At 43.1% G+C, this 19,361-nt stretch overlaps 1 protein-coding gene across 3 annotated transcripts in view; it reads left to right on the plus strand.

Moving 5' to 3' along the window:
• SKAP1 (src kinase associated phosphoprotein 1) overlaps nt 1-19,361 on the plus strand; it is a 278,423-nt gene that overhangs the window by 217,225 nt on the left and 41,837 nt on the right. For all 3 annotated transcript variants that reach the window (XM_060646296.3, XM_060646295.3, XM_060646294.3), the window contains exons 5-8: nt 11,313-11,390; nt 12,245-12,328; nt 14,951-15,075; nt 18,111-18,174. In XM_060646296.3, the coding sequence (XP_060502279.1) occupies nt 11,313-11,390; nt 12,245-12,328; nt 14,951-15,075; nt 18,111-18,174 (351 nt within the window). The remainder of the gene's footprint in view (nt 1-11,312; nt 11,391-12,244; nt 12,329-14,950; nt 15,076-18,110; nt 18,175-19,361) is intronic.

The following is a 19,361-nucleotide window of genomic DNA, read 5'->3' on the forward strand; positions in this document are numbered from 1 at the left end:
CTTTGTCAGGGTGTTGGCATGTGGCTCGGCCCTTTGCCCGTGTCTGGCTTCCTCCAGATCCCATCCTTTGACGCTCTCCGGAAGCTGATGATGAGGTCTGAGGTGAAGAGAGCAGGGTCTCGGTGAGGCTGTGAAATAGTCTCAGAAACTTCATTCTCTCCAGTTGAGGTTCATGGCATTTTTTCCCCAATTTCCCCCCAAAATTCTCTTTGCCCCCCTTCCTATCATTCTCAGTCCTGTTACTCATCCCGGCTTCTGCACTGCCCGTTTCCTCCTTGCTGTCTTGGCTAACGCTTCTTTCTGCCTCTTTAACTTCTTATTTCACGTTACCAACCTTCAGATTAAAATTGTGAGGTACAGCAGAACAAAAATTACCATTTGTGGCTTAGATGAATATGACTTATCTAACAAATATTCAACTCCCATATTGCCTGCTTAGACCACAAGTCCCATCAGGCTAGAAGTGGTTGCAGTTTCTCCTAACACACATATTTCGGGCACCTACTGTGTGTACGAGGCCCCTGGGGATACAGGGAGAAATAATGAATAATGAATTGTACTGCCCTCTATGAAAGGGACCAGATTTCCCACCAGCAGCTTTTCTTTAAGTGTCAAGAAATTAAATAATTAGCACCGAACTCCTCAGCGTTTCCTGTGGTGTATTTTAGGGAAGGATCCTTCTTAATCCCATATCAGTCCAGCAGTTACTTAAGGCACAGCCCTAGCCTGCGATGGGTCTCAGTTGTTCCCATGTTCCGGTTGCCCCTCAGTCTAATTCTTACCCTCCTTAACTAGACAGCTGTGGTGCAAACACTGGCCCGTCCCCCTAGGTGCACAGGTGTACTGGATTCTTCTTTGTTCCCTCCTCTCAATCCAGGTGCTATGATGTTTGTTCACCTAATTTCCTCCGTAGTGTCATGTCTCCACCTACGAATGCAAGACCTACTTTTACCCTCATTCCCCTTTCTAGGCTATCCTTCCTACTGCCTTCTACCTAGACCCACAGCTGTATTCCTTTTTGCAGCAGTAGCCCCTTTTCAATTCCCTTGTTCATAGTAGCTTTACATAATAACTAAGTCAAGACTGGAGAGTACTGGGGAAAAGGGCCCCTGGGAGCCAAGACTGTGCTGTAATAATTCCCTATAGAAAATGGCATTAGAACACAGAAGAGGGAGTGTATAATTCTACATGGCAAAAATAGAAAGATCCAGGGAAGATGTGATATTTGAATTGAGTCTTAAAAGAGACGCCCTTGGGACGCCTGGGTGGCCCAGTAGGTTAAGCAGCTGACTCTTGAGTTCAGTTCAGGTCATGAGTTAGAGCCCCGCATCAGTGCAGAACCTGCCTGGGATTCTCTCTCTCTCTCTCTCTCCCTCCCTCTCTCTGCCCCTCCCCTACTTGAGCACAGGGCTCTCTCTCTCTCTCTCTCAATAAACAAACAAACAAACTTAAAAGGGGGTAGGGGGAGCATGCCCTACTTTGAAAGAGAGAGAGGAATTCCCAAAGAGGAAAAACAGATGAGCAAAGTTCTGTAGTGTACAGTACATGGCATGTTCCAGACGGTAGTTTGTTACTTTTACTGTTGCTGGAGCATTGGGAGGTATGGGGCTTAGAAGAAAACTAAACTGGACAATCGGTGAGACCAAATATTTTAAAGTTTTTGTATGCTGGAGAGTTTGATTTTCATCCTATAAGGGATCGGTGATATTCGATACCACCCTGTAATGGTTCCCTATAAGTAATGGGGAACCATTAGCTTTAAGCAGGAAGGTGACGTGACCACTTCTGTGTTTCAGAAAAATGACTTCTGGCCACAGTATGGTAGACAAATAGAAGGCAAACCAATTTAAAATTTAAAAAAAATTCTTCCAAACCTAGGCAAGGCTCTTTTCTTTTTTCTTTTCTTTCCCCCGTGTTCTTATCACAGCCCAGCAGAGTAGTAAATAAATAGATTTAGGAACGATATTTTGTCATTCACTTTATAGATATGCTTTTAAATGACACATATCTATCTAACGGTGACCTGAGGGAATACAGTGATCCTTCAAAGTTTTGTAAAAAGATGATTTGGCATTTTCCATCCTCTCTACCTACTTATTAGAGTCGCAAGGCCATTTGAAGCCTTGCTGCCTGGATTTGTATGAAGATTCTCACTTTGTATGATTGCCAGTTACTGTGGTTTGGCTACTAAAGAGACTTCAGGTAGCTTGGATCTTTGTGGTTCTAGGATTCCTAGGATAAAAATAAAGCTGAGGGTGCTGGGTTACAGGTACGCATAATGAACAAAATCAGAAGACACAAGAGACTTCCTGAGTTAAACAATTTGTGTGGAGATCCCATGACTTCTCAGCCTTTTTCCCACCATGACACATGTCCACCCACATTTATATGCTCGGCCCACTAATATGGAACACCTGTGATTTTGAAGAAACACGATTTTCTCAAGGAGATAAAGCACTGGGGAAGCTCTTGATTCCCACCATTGTAATAGTGCATCTGATGTATTTAGTACCATAGATTGTAGCATAAGTAAGATAAGCTATAAATTATTTTTTGATTGGCTTTTTCCCTTAAGAAAGCATTTCAGAATGCAGATGAATGATATTAGTAAGAAAAACTTCGAATCCATTCTTATTCTAAAAGGGAATTATTTGGAATCTCTGCCCTGTAGATTAACACCTTCAATTGATCAAAAACACCAATGTGTCATGATTCGATGATTGAGACTTAGTGGATTATTATATTGAGTGAGTCATTCTTTAAAGTGAAATATGTAGGGGCGCCTGGGTGGCCTAGTCGGTTAACCATCAACTTCGGCTCAGGTCATGATCTCACAATTTGTGGTTCGAGCCCCGCGTTGGGCTCTATGCTGACAGCTCAGAGCCTGGAGCCTTCTTCGGATTCTGGGTCTTCCTCTCTCTCTCTCTCTCTCTCTGCCCCACCCACCCCCCACGCTCTGTCTCTCAAGAATAAACAAATGTTAAAAAAATATATTTTTTAAAGTGAAATATGTACACTTAGAAGATGCTGCTGATTACTATTACCATTTATTTAGATGCTAGAAATAGTGTGTTGAAGTTAGCATACCTGGAGTTGGAAGGGCTTTTTTCTAATTCTTTCACTTCTTACAAGTAAAATCCCACTGAACGTGAAGACATGGAAGAGGAGCATCCCCTACGACCACAGGCCCCTCCGACGATTAGTGTGGTGCCTCTTTGTAGAAATAAGAAGGTTCTTCATCCTCCGTGAGTTGTCATAGTTTCCATATGTTACCTTGTAGCTTGGCATTGTTGATGGAATGTTTTGTGAAAAGGAACCAACTTGGGGTATTTGGCTTAAAAATCTTACTCCTGGGGCACCTGGGTGGCTCAGTCGGTTGAGCATCCGACTTCAGCCCAGGTCATGATCTCTTGGTTCGTGAGTTCGAGCCCCACATCAGGCTCTGTCCCCTTCTCTCTGCCCTTCCCCCACTTGCGGTCTCTCAAAAATAAACATTTTTCTAAATCTTCTTTCTCTTTAAACCAAGTGCTCTTCCTTAAAGAGTAAATACATCACGTTCAAGATTCCTGCTTGAGCCCTACACTGGATACCATTCCTCTAGATACCACTCTTGCATCAAAAGACATCTTCCAAACCTTGGTGACCAAGCACCATTTGTGAGAGCTCCAGGTGGCTTCCTCTTGTATTTTCTTTACCCGTGTATCCTTTTATTGTATTCTCATATGTTCTTTTATTGTGCTCCGTACTGTGTATCTATTGACTTCTTGGATTTTACACAGACCTGCCCTGGAAAGCAATTCCATAGATTAGTCAGCCGGTACATTAAAAAAGTTAAATAAATATAGTATCTTAAAACAATTTTGGGGGGTGTTGAGTTTGGTAAGTTCTTTATAGAGTCTGGATACTAATCCTTTATCTGATATGTCATTTGCAAATATCTTCTCCCATTCTATCGGTTGCCTTTTAGTTTTGTTGATTGTTTCCTTTGCTGTGCAGAAGGTTTTTATCTTGATGAGGTCCCTACATGGATAAAGAAGATGCGGTTTATATATACAATGGAATACTACTTGGCAATGAGAAAGAACGAAGTCTTGTCATTTGCAACAACATGGATGGAACTGGAGGATATTTATGCTAGTTGAAATAAGTCAGTCAGAGAAAGACAGATATCATGTTTTCACTCATGTGTAGAATTTGAGAAACCTAACAGAAGACCGTGGGGGAAAGGAAGGGGAAAAAAATAATTTCAAGCAGAGAGGGAGGAAAACCATAAGAGACTCTTAAATAGAGCAAACTGAAGCTGGATGGGGGGCATGGGGGAGAGGGGAAAATGGGTGATGAGCATTGAGGAGGGCACTTGTTCGGACGAGCACTGGGTGTTGTATGTAAGCGATGAATCATGGGAATCTACTCCCAAAGCCAAGAGCACACTGTATACACTGTATGTTAGCTAACTTGACAATAAATTGTATTTTTTAAAAAATATTTGTAAAAATAGTAATAATAATTTTTTGACATCAAGTATTAGAATAACCACACACTTGTCTGCTTCTTTTTCTGTACTTAAATGGAGTCTTTTGTGGGAGAGTGAGGCTGGCAGACCCTGTCTTTCCTCAGCCACCCTGAGTGCGTCTCCTCAACTCAGGCTCAGGGTGGTGGAAAGTGCATGGGCTGTTCCAACTGAGCAGGCTTCAGCAAGTTCAGTAATTTCACTAAGACTCAGTTTCCTGGGGCACCTGGGTAGCTCAGTCAGTTAAGCATCCAACTTCGGCTCAGGTCATGATCTCTCGGTTTGTGAGTTCGAGCCCCATGTCGGGCTCTGTGCTGACAGCTCAGAACCTAGAGCCTGCTTCGAATTCTGTGTCTCCTCTCTCTGCCCCTCCCATGCTCATGCTCTGTCTCTCTCTGTCTCTCAATAACAAATAAATGTTAAAAAAAATTTTTTTTAAAGATTTTAGAAATTTTAAAAAGATTTCCTGGTCTGTAAAGTGCTAATAAAGAGCACTCATAAAGAGTGCTATTAAAGAACTAATAATAATACAGACCTCACAGACTGTTGTGAAGCTCAAATGAGATATAAACATGCTTTATAAAATGCAGATTAAAAGTTTATTTGGTTTTTATTAAAACACATTAGTTTTAATTATTTTTTTCGTTTTATTTTTTTTTTAATTTTTCTTTAAACATTTATTTAGCTTTGAGAGAGAGACAGAGTGTGAGTGGGGTCGGGACAGAGAGAGAGAGAGAAACACAGAATCTGAAGCAAGCTCCAGGCTCTGAGCTGTCAGCACAGAGCCCGACGCGGGGCTCGAACTCACAAACCGCGAGACCATGACCTGAGACGAAGTCGGACGCTTAACCGACTGAGCCACCCAGGTGCCCCTATTTTTGAGAGAGAGCGAGCACAAGCGGGGGAGGGTCAGAGAGAAGGAGAGACAGAATCCCAAGCAGGCTCTGCATCATCAGCACAGAGCCCAATGTGAGGGCTCGAACTCACAAACTGAGATCATGACCTGAGCCGAGATCAAGAATCAGATGCTTAACGGACTGTGCCATCCCGGCGCCCCTAGTTTTAATTTTTCCCCTCATCAATTATCTCCCTTTTTTCTTAGTACTACTTATTGGCCTAGAATCTCTCATAAATTTTCTTTATCCTCAGGACAACAAGGTTTCTTCCATAGATTTTTATAGTCTGGTCTGGATTGCCATTTCCAGTAACCTGAATTAACAGATCTTTTTTAAGACCTTAAAAAGTTTGAGGGCTGACAAGAGTCCATCAAGATCTCCCGAATGTTGTCTCCTGTGCTGGTTTGCTTACGGCTAGACCTTCAGTCTCGCCCTAATTCCCCTTGTTTTGTTTTCTAGCTTCTTCTGCCACGGCTTGTTGAAGAATTTGACCAAGTACTTTGAGTCCCCTCCTCTTCCTCTCCTCTGCATCCCATTTATTCCTCCACGAAATTAAAGCCGTCTGAGCGGTCTTTCTGCATCTCTGAAACTTTCCGATCCGAAGTCGATTATTACTCATGATTTAGAATTTTTCACCTCACGTGTGTCACATGTGTTGGTGTAAATTCCTTAATAAGTGAAGCAAAATGACAGGAAAGTGTGAAGGTGTCAACGGAGGCAGGTAGCAAATAGAACCACGGAAGTTAGAGAATTCTGTGAGGCTGTGTCCCAAGAGACTAAGGGAGGAAGAGTCTGCGAAACCAACTTCCCTGTTAGTGTCATGCTTCGAAGTTGAACACACCCGACACCTCAGACTGACTGTCACTTACTGACTGGCTCCCGAAAACTGAGAAAAAAAAAGGCAAAAAAGCAGCCCAGACGGTCAAGAAGCTGAGGGAAAACTGTAATGAACGTATTTTACAAAGGCCACAGAAACCAACTACACAGGAGATTTAGGACCAGCGACCACCAGCCAGGAGAATACTACCCTCACCCTCCCTGCAATACTCTCTTCCCCTTTGTACATTTTGAGGCATTGTGAACTGTGTGTTTGTCACCCGTCTGCCAATGCACGTACACCAGCCATCTAGACCAGATGGAACCATCTAGACCATCTAGACCATCTATGACCAGATGGAACATAGTCATCCCCCGCCTCCAAATATTAGATTTTCTCCAACCTCATCCACCCAATCCCCTGGGGCCCTTATCACAGGTACTTTAATGGAGGAACCTGATAAACTCCACCCTGCCTGAAATTCACCCCTGGTAGCTCTCAGTCTCTAGGCTGGAGTTTGGTCCCTTTTTCCAAACAATTGGAAAGAACTTGGGTTAAAAGGAAAAGGGACAATGGGAGAAGTCCACAGTTTAAGGGGGGGGGGGGGGGGGTGGCAGTTGAACAAAAGATGTTTTTTTTAAAAATCATTGATTTGGGGCACCTGGGTGGCTCAGTCGGTTGAACATCCGACTTCAGCTTAGGTCATGATCCTGTGGTTCGTGAGTTCAAGCCCCACGTTGGGCTCTGTGCTGACCGCTCAGAGCCTGGAGCCTGCTTTGGATCCCGCGTCTCCCTCTCTCTCTGCCTCTCCCTTGCTCACACTCTGTCTCTCTCTCTCAAAAATAAATAAACATAAAAAACTTTTTTTTTCTTAATCACCGATTTTCATTTCAGGTTGGCTTAGCAAGAAACCAGCCAGCTGCCTCTAAGGGAAGTTCACGGGCACCTGCCCGGTTCTGCAGGGGTTGTGACCTTTTTGCAACGAGATTGCATGGCCTCTCGTACTGTTAGCCTTGTGCTGTGGTGTTGCCAAGTGATTTCTCCAATTCTCTTTTCTCAGTGGGCTAGAACGCAGCTGATTAAATAAGCCGTGACTCACATAAGCTCCCATGTCTTTTTTATTGACTGCTTTATGGAAATGTATCACACTCAAAGGGTCCCCATTGTTGTTGCTGTCCATAGCTGACTGAAGAGTCATGTTTAGTGCTGAGAGACGGAATCCTAGTCCGTCGTGTTTTATTGCAGAGTTGGGTATGGGTGGGATACAAGGGTTTAAAGGAATCTGGATGAGGAGAGAAAGATGTCCGAGAATTTCTTTTATCTTCATCTGCCACGAAAGTTGGGTGGCCATCACTTCTAGGTAACACCTTCTCTGCTGATCTTATCTTTATGGCCCCACATCCTTCAGCTAAGTGAATCTTTTCTTTATATGGGCTATTCTGGGAGATTTAGTTAAGTGCAGTGGTAGAGAGAGATGATGACACGAATGTAATTCTGTTTTGTGCTGATGCACTGTGATGCACCCTTAGGTTTGTCCAAGAAGGCCATTTCTTCCCAATAAATCTAAATCATTTCTATTTTTTCATTAAGATGGTGATATCTTTTTTTCAGGTAATGGACAAAAAGGCTCGATTATTTTTAAAAATTGTATACTTACATATAAATGTTTTGGCCTTAAAATAGCAACCCGTGCAATTATTTGTGGCTTCTTCCTGTTTTTATTATCATCCTACAAAGCATTTACATGCTTCCTATTAGACATTAAGTAGCTCTGCAGACCTGTTCATTTGCCAGTAGGTGTGGATTCAGGCATACAAGGTTCCTCCTACTTCATCACCCTGGGACCATGGCCAACGTGGTGCGTCCTCAAGATCACTGGTTCTTGATCAGTAGGACACTGAGCGGACACCGAAGTAGGAGACAGCTTGATTGCCACAGTGGCTTCCCATCTGGATTGTCTGGATTTATCTGATAGATCATGGAGCTAATGAAATTGAGCTCAGTGTCAACTTACACTGAGAACAATTCTGTCATTAGACTCCCCACACAGTGCCTTGCACACAATAGACAATCGCTAGAATAGAGATTGCTTTGATTTGATTTCCTAATTGTTTTCCAAAGCCATTTCAAACTTCACCTTCGCTTCATCCCATTTTTTCCACTGCCCATAAGGGAAACCAGGGAAGAGAGTTCCTCAGTACAGATTCCCTCTAATAAGAAAGCAACATAACACATCTTGCAAAAACCCAGCACATAAAATACCGTATCTCTAGCTCTTCAGAATCTGTTGGTGAATGACCAAGAGAGAAAAGTCAGCAGCTCCCTTTTTGCCCAGTTTCAGCAAACTGAGTGTGACTCTTTTCGGAGAGAAGGCGGTGATGGTACTGACCCTAGTTTCCTAGAATTAGTGACTCGAGGTTCAAACGTCTCTGCAGCATTATGTCTTTGTTTTCTTGGTGGTGGCATTCTTGGGTTTCGGTTGGTGGGGAGAGAAAAGCCTCATGCTGATAATGTACTGAAAGTAAATGAAATTAAATAAGCGAAGCAGTGCTCATCACTACTTCCTTCCCCCCTGGGTAATTCAATTCAAGCTCTCTTTCTGATGGCAACTCGCAGGGACTGTCTCTGTCACCCCGCTGGGGCCTGGAGTCTTAACATCTAAATAAAAGTTTCACTCAAGCATTTTTTATGCTCCTGCCAGCAGGATCAGTGAGCTGGTGTGGGCACATTAATATAATATTCATACTCACAGACTCTCCCCGCACACGAGGCAATGTCTTCCCATTTTCATAATTATAGATGTTCCATAAAATGGCATTTAGATTTGCATTAAAAAAGGAGGTTTGAATTCTAATAAAACGTTTAACATGTCTTTTATGATTCAGACTCTCGGCATCTCTAACTAGAATCTGTGTCTCTAAGTTTAACAAGACCTTAAAACAAGAAAAAGAAAAGAAAAAAAAACTGCAGGAAGAAATAGAAACTCCAAGCTTAGGGGATCCTGTTTTTCTCATCTCCCGTGTCTTTCATTTAATTTTTAGGCCTCTAGGAGCAATTTTTGATAGTGCTGCAGAGAGGATAGGCTCTCCTGCAAAGGACCTTCTCAACCATATCAGGCCCTCAACCCGGCCACTCCACCCTCCATAAGATCAGTTTCTATTTTCTTGGAGAGCATTTCCAGAGAGGTATTAGAATTTTCAGAAGGGTGGGAGAAATGAAAGGGTCCTAGGCAAATGAACTTCCCTTTGCTGCTCTTCATCTCACGTGTGCACCCTGAGACCCATCTGGGAGGATTTATAGCAGCCACAGAGTTTGCTAACCGTAGAGCACACAAATGAAAATAGTCCATGAACAAGGAAGTTGACAATAAGGACAAATAGAAAGAATCAGGCACTTAGACACACTAAAAAAGAAAAGCCCTTCAGATCTCTGTTTAAAACTAAGTTCAAAACAACTTAGAAGCAAAAGGTAATCTTAGTTGCATTTTAAATTGTCTTAAAATGTTGTTTTTAGGGGCGCCTGGATGGCTCAGTCGGTTGAGTGTCCAACTCTTGATTTCGGCTCAGGTCATAACCCCAGGGTCATGAGATCGAGTCCCACGTCAAGCTCCACATTGAGTGTGGAGCCTGCTGGAGATTCTCTCTCTCTCTCTCTCTCTCTCTCTCTCTCTCTCTCTCTCTCTCCCTCCCTCCCTCTGTCCCTCCTCTGCTCACACACATGCTCGTGCTCTCTCTCTCTCTCTCTCTAAAATAAAAAAATTCTTAAGTTATTTTTAAACAAGAAATATTTTAAGCAAGAAGTAAACTGCCAGCTCATAGCCACCACTGAATAAATGTTAGTTATTGAAAATTTCAAAAAACAATCGCGTAATTGAAAAAAAAATTACTTCACCCAAAAGTCTCAAGATATTGTATAGGTGACCCAGTTGATTCCTATGTGGTTGTCCCTTCAGTTGGTTTGTATTTTGTTTTGCTTTCTAAATCTTTTAAGGGAAACCAAAGGAGCTTTGGTTTTGGAGACTAAAAACAATAAACATTAGGATCCTGCCAGCCCACTCTCCTTATTTCTCCTAATTAAGAAATATGGACTTGGGGGCACCTGGCTGGCTCAGTCGGAAGATCATGCAACTCTTGATCTTGGGGCCATGAGTTCGAGCCCCACATTGGGTGTGGAGATTACCAAAAAAATAAATCAACTTAAAGAAAAAAGAAATATGGACGCGTATTTTTTTTTAAGAATTTTTTGCGTTCTTGTTTCATTTGATTTTTTAAGGAGTAAATCCCTTCTTTTTTTGTCCTTTACTCCTCTCTTCTATAAAAGAAGTATACACCTTAGTGGCGAAAGATGGATGAGGATCTTGACTTCTCAATAAATTGGTACCTAACAAGGCTAGTTGAAAGTCAAGGATGTTAGCAGCATACGATTAAAGGCTGATGTCAATTCCAGAGTCTTCTCTTGGTAAAGGCTTCTACCATTGTTAGGATCTTTCCCATACTTGGACAAAACCAGGATTTGGTGGCTATTGTCAGTGCAGCTTGCATAGCCCTTCTTTGTGTGAACTTAATACAATTTATGTTCACTAGGTGGCTTTGTGTTTTGGTGTGTGTATGTGTGTGTGTGTGTGTGTGTGTGTGTGTGTTTTAAGAGTGAGTGTGTGTTTATTGCTCTCACGGAGGTGGCTGCGTCTATGGTGAACGCTATCACTCACTAAAGCGTCTCTCTGCTGGTAGCTATTCATTTGACTTTTGATGATCTCAGTGTGGTTATCCAATTTGGAGCTTATCTCCACTGCAAATTCTTAATTCTCTGGAGTCCTTTTCTTGCCAATCAGTACATATTTAGGCTACCTCCCCTTGCACAAACTAATGTATGTTTAGATCATTGTAAGTGATTTTAGCATTAGATATAATGAGGAGGAAAGAAAATTTACGCTTTTTCCCCAATCATATAAAAATTATCTTATTTTGTGCTGTGCTTAAGCAATTGCCCTTCTGCACCCCCTTCATTAATGTAGATTATCTAAAGTTGCCTAAATAAATGAAAACTCTGCCAGGTTTCAACAAAGCATTTTTGCCGTTGTTCCTTTCAGGAGTGGAAGACATCACAAGAGGAGCTCAAGAGCTGGATAACATCATCAAGCAAGGATACTTGGAGAAGAAAAGCAAAGGTACTGATCAGACCCACAGGTCTCAGAACAGTCCAGGAAGGGAAGGGAAATGAGGAAAAAGGGCTAATGTAGAAAGTGCTGTCTCTATGCCCAATTCTGCGCTCAGGAGCTGGGAGACCAAAAGGAAGGCAAGAGAGAAGTCTGGTGTAGTCCAGCGCCCCCCAAATCTTCAGCAGATTGTGAGTTTCGTCAGAATAGGAACTGGTTCTGCTTTGGTCACCTGGTACACAACAGGTGCTTAATAAATCCTTGTTGAATGAATTGCCGATGATACTCTTGTTCTCATCTCTCTGTGTGCTCCCATAGAGCAAAACCGTTGCCAAGAGTATCATTTTATATCCTATGTGAAGCAGCCCAGTTTCAAGTTTCAGAGGAACCCACCTCTTGACCCATCGCTCACTGGATGAGAATAGATACCGCCATCCTAGGCCCGGGGTCCCAAGTTTAGCACTCAAAAAGCAAATTGGCTTTAGTACAAAGAAAGCCTTTCCTGTGCCCATGGCCTGAGCATCAGTTTGGTTTGCTAAAAGGCACCGCATAAAGGGATCATAGAGAATTTGAAAAGCACTGGATGAGATTAGAACCTGAAAGATATCAAGGAAGATAAATAGCGAGACAGCTGTGAGAGGTCAGAACAGGCAAACCCCGTGTAGAATCTGGACCTTTAACGGAGCAAGCCCTCTGGACTCTGAGTCAATATGGGATAACCTGCGGGAGTGAACGGGAGGGTTTTACAGTCCATTAACCTAGGAAATAAAACAATAACACACTGGACTGTGTGTTGTTGGACTTTACGGACTCTTCAGTGGTTGTAGTTACCTGAATTTATGTCCCCTTACTGCTGTTCCGTTTAGATCATAGTTTCTTTGGATCGGAATGGCAGAAACGATGGTGTGTCATCAGCAGAGGCCTCTTCTACTACTATGCTAACGAGAAAAGTAAGTGTTCTTCATCTGCACAGCAGCAGCTCACTCCTGGATGCAAGCACTTCGTAAATTCTCAAGCACTTAGATCTCAAGATAGCAGTCCTTAACTAACACCCATAAAGGGACACTCTTGGGAGACTGAAAGAGGCTGTTAAGTAATACCTTGTCCGTCACCAAAAACTCAGATGCCAATTTAGAAATTATTTTCACTTTAAACACTAGGACGGTGTGGTCAGCATGTCGAAAGGTTGTCTTTTATTATGACTAATAACACAATATTATCAAGGTTGAACACTTTGGTATTTTTTTTAAAGAATCTCAAACTCTTTATGGATATTAATAATATAGTTAAAATACTGGGGGGAAAACTTGTGAGAAAGATTTAAACAGCTTGCCAATGGCTCAGAAACAGAACCCTTGGGTCCAGACTCTCGAAGATTATGCTTTCAACTTCATCCTGTGGAATGCTGGGAAGTAGTCCCGTGGACATCCCTAGAGCCGTGGAGTGTTGAGACCCAAATGGCTGCTGTGCCCAGGAGACACCCTCCAGCCAGATGGCAGCAGCAGTGAAGTGTTGACTCAGGCCAGAGGCAGCTTCTAAATGAGCCACCACTGAGTCAATCAAGCACACCACTCATACGCTCTCCCGAGAAGGCCTCCCATCCGTGCTTAGCACAGTCACTAAGTTCACGAGAAGAAACAGAGGATATAAGCATAAACCGGAGACAGCGACGACTAAACAAAGCCTAAAAATGATCACTGTCAGTGAACACAAACTTGCAAAGAGGGGATACCCTCCTGCAAAGCATCAGGTCTTGTGGGGACTTTCCTTGGGCTCTGTCACCTCGGCACAGAGGCCAGTGATTCAGAGCACACCCTTCCTTTTCCTTCCAGTCACTCCCCGTTCCTCTTCTCTTCCTTCTTTCCCAGGGCGAGGCATCTCCCAATGCCTAGATATCCAGTCTTGGGAATAATCAGATGTCTACCCAATTGCCTTTGGACTTGCCGTGCCTTTGGCATCAAGAACAGCACCTTTGCCAGGTGACCTGGCATCTTTAAGATTTGTGCTTGGGCTTCAAGGCCAGCGGCTCACGCTGCCTCTCTGCCTGCCACAGGTTATCGCTGGCTTCGTCTTGGGTTCGCCCTTTTATATTCCTCAGAGACTTTCCCACGTAGGGGTGAAGTGTGAAGCCCTACATGGCGATCTTAGCAGCATAGCTCAAAACCTGAGTAACACACCCCCAGCGTCCTTCCGATGCCCAGACCACCATCCGAGCCAGCAACCACAATCTGTTCCCTGGATCCTAGGCATATACGAGCCCGCCAGGGGCAATTTTCTTATTTTAAACCTTAAAACTAATATACCATGTATATCATTGTAAAACTCTTCTTCATGCCAGCTGCATTTAAATAAGTGGTTGGCATATCTGGATATAAAACCAGGTGTCACGTTCATTCATTCCGAATCCTCTATACTCAAGGTGAGAGAGCGGGAGAGGGAGAGACTTGGAGACTTTTATGGACCATTTTGCCGTCAGGCTGAAATAAAACCTGGTGACCAAAGAAACAACAAAACATTTTAGTGGCCAGTTAGAACAAGGAGAGATACTTTAACAAAAAAGATTCCCGTGTCAGAAAGCACTGTTGCATGGCTCCCTTCTCGCCAGTTACTTCTTATTGTGCCCAAGACATTTTCTTAGGACGTAGTGAGTGTTTGTGTGTATTTCCTTTAGCTCAACCAGGTAAGGATGGAGTCTTTTTCTTTTCTTTTCTTTTCCTAATATTGTCATCCCACTGCCACCTTATCACCATCAGCCTCAAAAAGCATGTCTTCAGCAATTCATTCCACATGATAACGGGACACAAATCATCACCCAGGCACTGTGGTTCCACTCCTCTGTATGTTCTGCCTGAACTACACCAGGAGGGCACAAAATCATTGGGAACCACCCCGTCTTTTCCTGTTCCTAGTATTTTATGTTTTAGAAAGAGAGTGACAGCCAGGGTGGTCTCTCCTTTCCCTCCCTTAGGGTCCTTTCCCTCCTTCCGCATCACCCAATGCCACTTCCCAATCTGACCTCTGGGAAGGGGGACAAAATACTGAGTTTTAATTATTCTCCCTCTCGCATGAATTCCCTCCAGACCAGCAGGAGGTAGAGAGCGGTCTAGCCCAAATACCACACAGGGCATAGGAGGGGACCCCGGGAACTTATAATGCCCCCGAGCTGCTGTCCCTTCCCCTCAAATGTCAGCTCTGCTGGCCCTGATAGAAATAACGCTGCAGGGTTCTGTAATAGCCTTCAAGAGCCTCACGTTTACAGCCACACTCTCCCTGCTGTAATAATTCCTCCTTTCTGTTGTTATAGATCTCTTAACATTCTAATAAATTCTCCATCTCCGTTGTCCTCTTCTGGCAAAATAACCTTTCATGTTGCATTTCCCCAGCTTGGCAGTGATCTCTGCCTCACTGTCATAGTAGCCCCTTCCTGAGCCTCCTTAATGACCTTTCCTTGACTATCGTGGCTCCTTGGGGACAGAACAGCTGTTGCTGTGCTTTTAGCTTACATACCAGAGAGGACGCCTTCCCTTGGTCGCATCTTCTCTAGGGACAGAGGGGGTTTTCCTGTCTTGCAGGCAAGCAGCCCAAAGGGACCTTTCTCATTAAGGACTACAGTGTCCGGATGGCCCCGCACCTGCGAAAAGATTCCAAGAAAGAATCCTGCTTTGAACTGACCTCCCAGGACAGGCGCAGCTATGAGGTAGGATGAGCCGAGGAGACGGTTGGTCCTCACTGCTTTGTAGTTTCGCTCCACGTTTGTGTGCGAGCTGGGGGTGCTATGCTGCGTTCCATCCTTTCTTCATTACCTGCTCACTTCTTACCAAGACCTTCTTTCTTGACATGTCTTCACCTGTGCCATGTGGTGCCCTCCCTCCTGCTCTGTGTTGTCACTCTCATCCTAGATACCGCCTTTGGTTGGCTTCCACCTCCTCACCCCTCCCCTTCCTGGTCTCACTCCATAGGTGAGAGTCTTGTCTGTTGCAGCACACAACCCAGTTCCTCATTCATCATCTCTAACTTCACCGCTTTAATTCCCATTCTCTTTACTCGTTCCCTGATTATCTTCACTTCCTTCCATGACATCCAGAAAAAGAAAAATCGGACTGTAGAGTGAAAAATAAGTTATTTTCCCATATTCATCTCGCTATCCAAAATAATCTTCCTGTGTGTAGACACACTGCGTATCTCTGGAAGGATTTCTGAGATGTTGGTGACAATGATTAGTGAGTAGTAACAGTGATAACTGGAGGGACTAGAGGACCTGCTCTGGGGTGGGAAAGGCTGATTCTTCACTGCATTCATTTTTATATATTTGATATGATATAGTAGGTAATATAATAAGTAGTGGATTTAACTAAAGGAATAAAAAGCTCTGAATAAGGGAATGTCATGATTTTCACCAAAAATATATTTTTACATGTGTGTGTATGTGTACAAATATCGTTTCCTGGTTGTTAGTAATTTTTATCTTATCACGATTTTACTGAAACAATTTTTTTTAACCTTTATTTTTGAGACAGAGAGAGACAGAGCATGAACAGGGGAGGGTCAGAGAGAGGGAGACACAGAATCCGAAGCAGGCTCCAGGCTCCGAGCGGTCAGCACAGAGCCCGATGAGGGGCTCAAACTCACGGACCGCGAGATCATGACCTGAGCTGAAGTCGGCCGCTTAACCAACTGAGCCACCCAGGCACCCCACTAAAACCATTCTTTAGCTAACTTATGGAAAACGAGAAAAGCTATGCTAAGGTTAATATTAAGGTTAATATCACTCACTTGAGTAAGCCTTTGACTCTTCAGATGGCTCTCAGTACCCATCGTTTTATGTTTCTACAGTATCTTAACTCCCGTTTTGATAAAACAACCTAGGTCTTCAATATGCAATTTCAAAATTTTATTTATTTATTTAATGTTTATTTATTTTTGAGAGACAGAGAGAGACAGAGCACGAGTGGGGGAGAGGCAGAGAGAGAGGGAGACACAGAATCCCAAGCAGGCTCCAGGCTCTGAGCTGTCAGCACAGAGCCCGACGAGGGGCTCAAACTCACAGACCGCGAGATCATGACCTGAGCCAAAGTCTGACGCTTAACTGACTGAGCCACGCAGGCGCCCCCCACCCCCGCAAATTTTTTATCTTAACACTAAACTTTGCTAGAGAATCCTTTATAGATATGTACGTAATAGATGAATATACTTGGTATGTTTCTAAGTTATTTTTATTATTCAGTATTGATGGTGCCTCCTCCAGATAAAAATTTATATGACAAGTCTAAATCAATTTCCTTAGATATTTTTTATGGAAATGAGTTTTTAAGAAATCAAGAATGACAATGTCTATTAATAAGTATTAAGCAGGAATCTAGGTTTCTTACACAGCGCATATCTTTGTCTTACCCTAATGGCCAGATGATAAAAATGTTTTTCAGGAACAGTCACTTCAAGTTGATTCATTTAAAATAAAAAATTACTAAGGCTTGCTGCTTGACTGGCTGGTTTTGTGAATCAGAATGTAGAGTTTGTTTACTTCTTTTCTTTGGCCCATTGAACCCAAGTCATTACCATGGTCTGTGGATTCTTCCTCTACGATATCTTTTGGATCTTTGCCTTCTTACTTATTCCCACAGCCATCACAATGGCCATCCTCATCACCTCCCCCAGAGGACTAGTTAAATAGCCTTCTAGCTGGTCTTCTGTCTCCCATTCCTCCCTGTTCAAACCCCTCCTACCCACAACTATTGAAAGAATCTCCTGCTCCTTTTGCTAGAATTTACGGTGGTTTCCTATTGCCTGCATTTTAGGTTGAACTCCTAGTACTCAGAGCCCCTCTCATCAACTCATCCCTGACCCACAGCACTCCGGCATCACCTGTCGCTGTCCTCCAGTCAAGCTGATCTGCCTTCCTTCCCCCATACACAGTGGACTCATTCCTAATCCTCTGCACATGGTTCCCTCCAGCAGGCAGTTTCTGCCAACTCTTTTAAAATCCAACCAAAACAGGGGCACCTGAGTGGCTCGGTCGGTTGAGCGTCCGACTTCTGCTCAGGTCATGATCTCCCAATTCACGAGCTTGAGCCCCACATCAGGCTCTGTGCTGACAGCTCGGAGCCTGGAGCCTGCTTCGGATTCTGTGTCTCCCTCTCTCTCTGCCCCTCCCCCATCCATTCTCTGTCTCTCTCAAAAATAAATAAACATAAAAAAAAAAAAAACATTAAAATAAATAAATAAGTAAAATCCAACCAAAACAGTATTATTTCCACAAGCTTCTCTGGCTTACTCCAGGTGACAGTAAGTGCTCCTTTGCTCTCTCAGCATCTACCTGTTACCAGATGAACATTCTTTGTAGTGTTCCCATCGCAAGTGTGTATATTGTCTCCCTGACCGATGCATTGTTCTTTGCAGTCAAGAATTTTGGTTTGCTTTTTCTTTTCTTCCTGTAAACGTTTCTGAAAGTAATGTCTGATGAATGCATGGATAATCGAATGAATGCACGTGAACATGAATGTCCGGACTCAAAAAGTAGTCCACATTGGGTATACAGAATTGCTGAAGGGAAATATCACTCTGAGTAAGATTTTGGTCTTTTTTCTAAATAGTTAAGCAGAGCTTTCAACTTGACTTTCAACTTGACTCCGCAACTTAACTCACAAGGCTCTCCTCTTTGAACTTCCCTATGGGATTCATGGAAATTTTATGAAGTCATGAAGGTCATAAATTAATTCACTAATTTTTCTTTAGTTTACAGCTGCTAATCCAGCTGAGGCCAGAGACTGGGTGGATCAAATAAGTTTCTTGTTAAAGGGTAAGTATCATTACTACAGAAACAATACTTAAGTGGATTTGCAGTTGAAGTTATATTGCATAAATATAATCCACAGCCTTCAATCTGTACTTCTTATCTGCTTGTTCTCCCTTCTACCAGCCTTATGTTATAACAACAAATAGTACCACGTATGAATCAGAAAGTAATGAATCAACGTGGAGTTGATTCAAGTTGATTCAAGTATGAATCAACGTGGAGATGACCTCTGTAATACCCGTACCCACTAGACAAGGAGATTTTGAAAACCAGCTTAGCTCAATTAGGTGTCTTCTAATCCTTTATATTCTGGAAAGGAAAGTTGTGATATCAAACATAAAGTTGCCTAGACGCAATTTAGGTCCCAAGTCTTCTCGTTTTAAACTTAGTAAGAAGTAGAAATCTATTCTCATCGAAGTGGCCTTCATGGCCATTGGACATTAGAAGCAAATTGTTCTTTCCCAAACCACAGTAAAACGTTCCTTGCTTTGGGATGGGAAGTCCTCCTGCCTGAAGATGTTAAATGACCACTCTTAGAGTGCCCTCTGCTGGCCGACCTGCAGGCACAGCGGTGCCAGTGGCCCTGGAAGTCTAGTCCGGAGTGGCCTGACAGGTAGAGGTAGCTGACTTGAGTCTGTCGCTTGGCATCAGATAACCCACGATACGCCATCATGGCAAGACCCTGCCGCTGCAGAAAGGCAGAAACACCAACTTTATACATGGGCCAAGACCTAAGGAGGAGCACATCAACCCAAAAACACCGAGCCTTTTCGTCTCTGTTTTTTATTCTGCTGTGAGATTTTATTGTGGAGAAAAAGAAGGAAGCACCAGAGCTTTAATTACAAGAATTGCCTATTTTACTCGGTTTATGCCTTTGCTATCACAAAAACAAACTATTGCATCTACCAAGAGCGTCACGTATAATAGACTGGAACTAGGCAAACATGAACATTGATGGTGAGACTACAGGGTACACTCTCATCTAGGTGCCTTGGATTTATGCGTGTAATATACCCCTAAGTGTGTAAGCCTCAATAAAACTCAAAGCAGCTTTATTGAGCTGTACCCTGTGGTACTTTCAGAATCCCACATTGAAGAAATTATTCATTCCATTTTATTTTAAAACAAACAAAATAATAACATATGGTTTAAGCCACAAATGTGTCTTTGATCCCTTCCTCAAATGAGGT

The sequence above is a fragment of the Panthera onca genome, chromosome E1 (assembly GCF_046562875.1).
Source record: "Panthera onca isolate mPanOnc1 chromosome E1, mPanOnc1 haplotype 2, whole genome shotgun sequence".
Taxonomy (NCBI): domain Eukaryota; kingdom Metazoa; phylum Chordata; class Mammalia; order Carnivora; family Felidae; genus Panthera; species Panthera onca.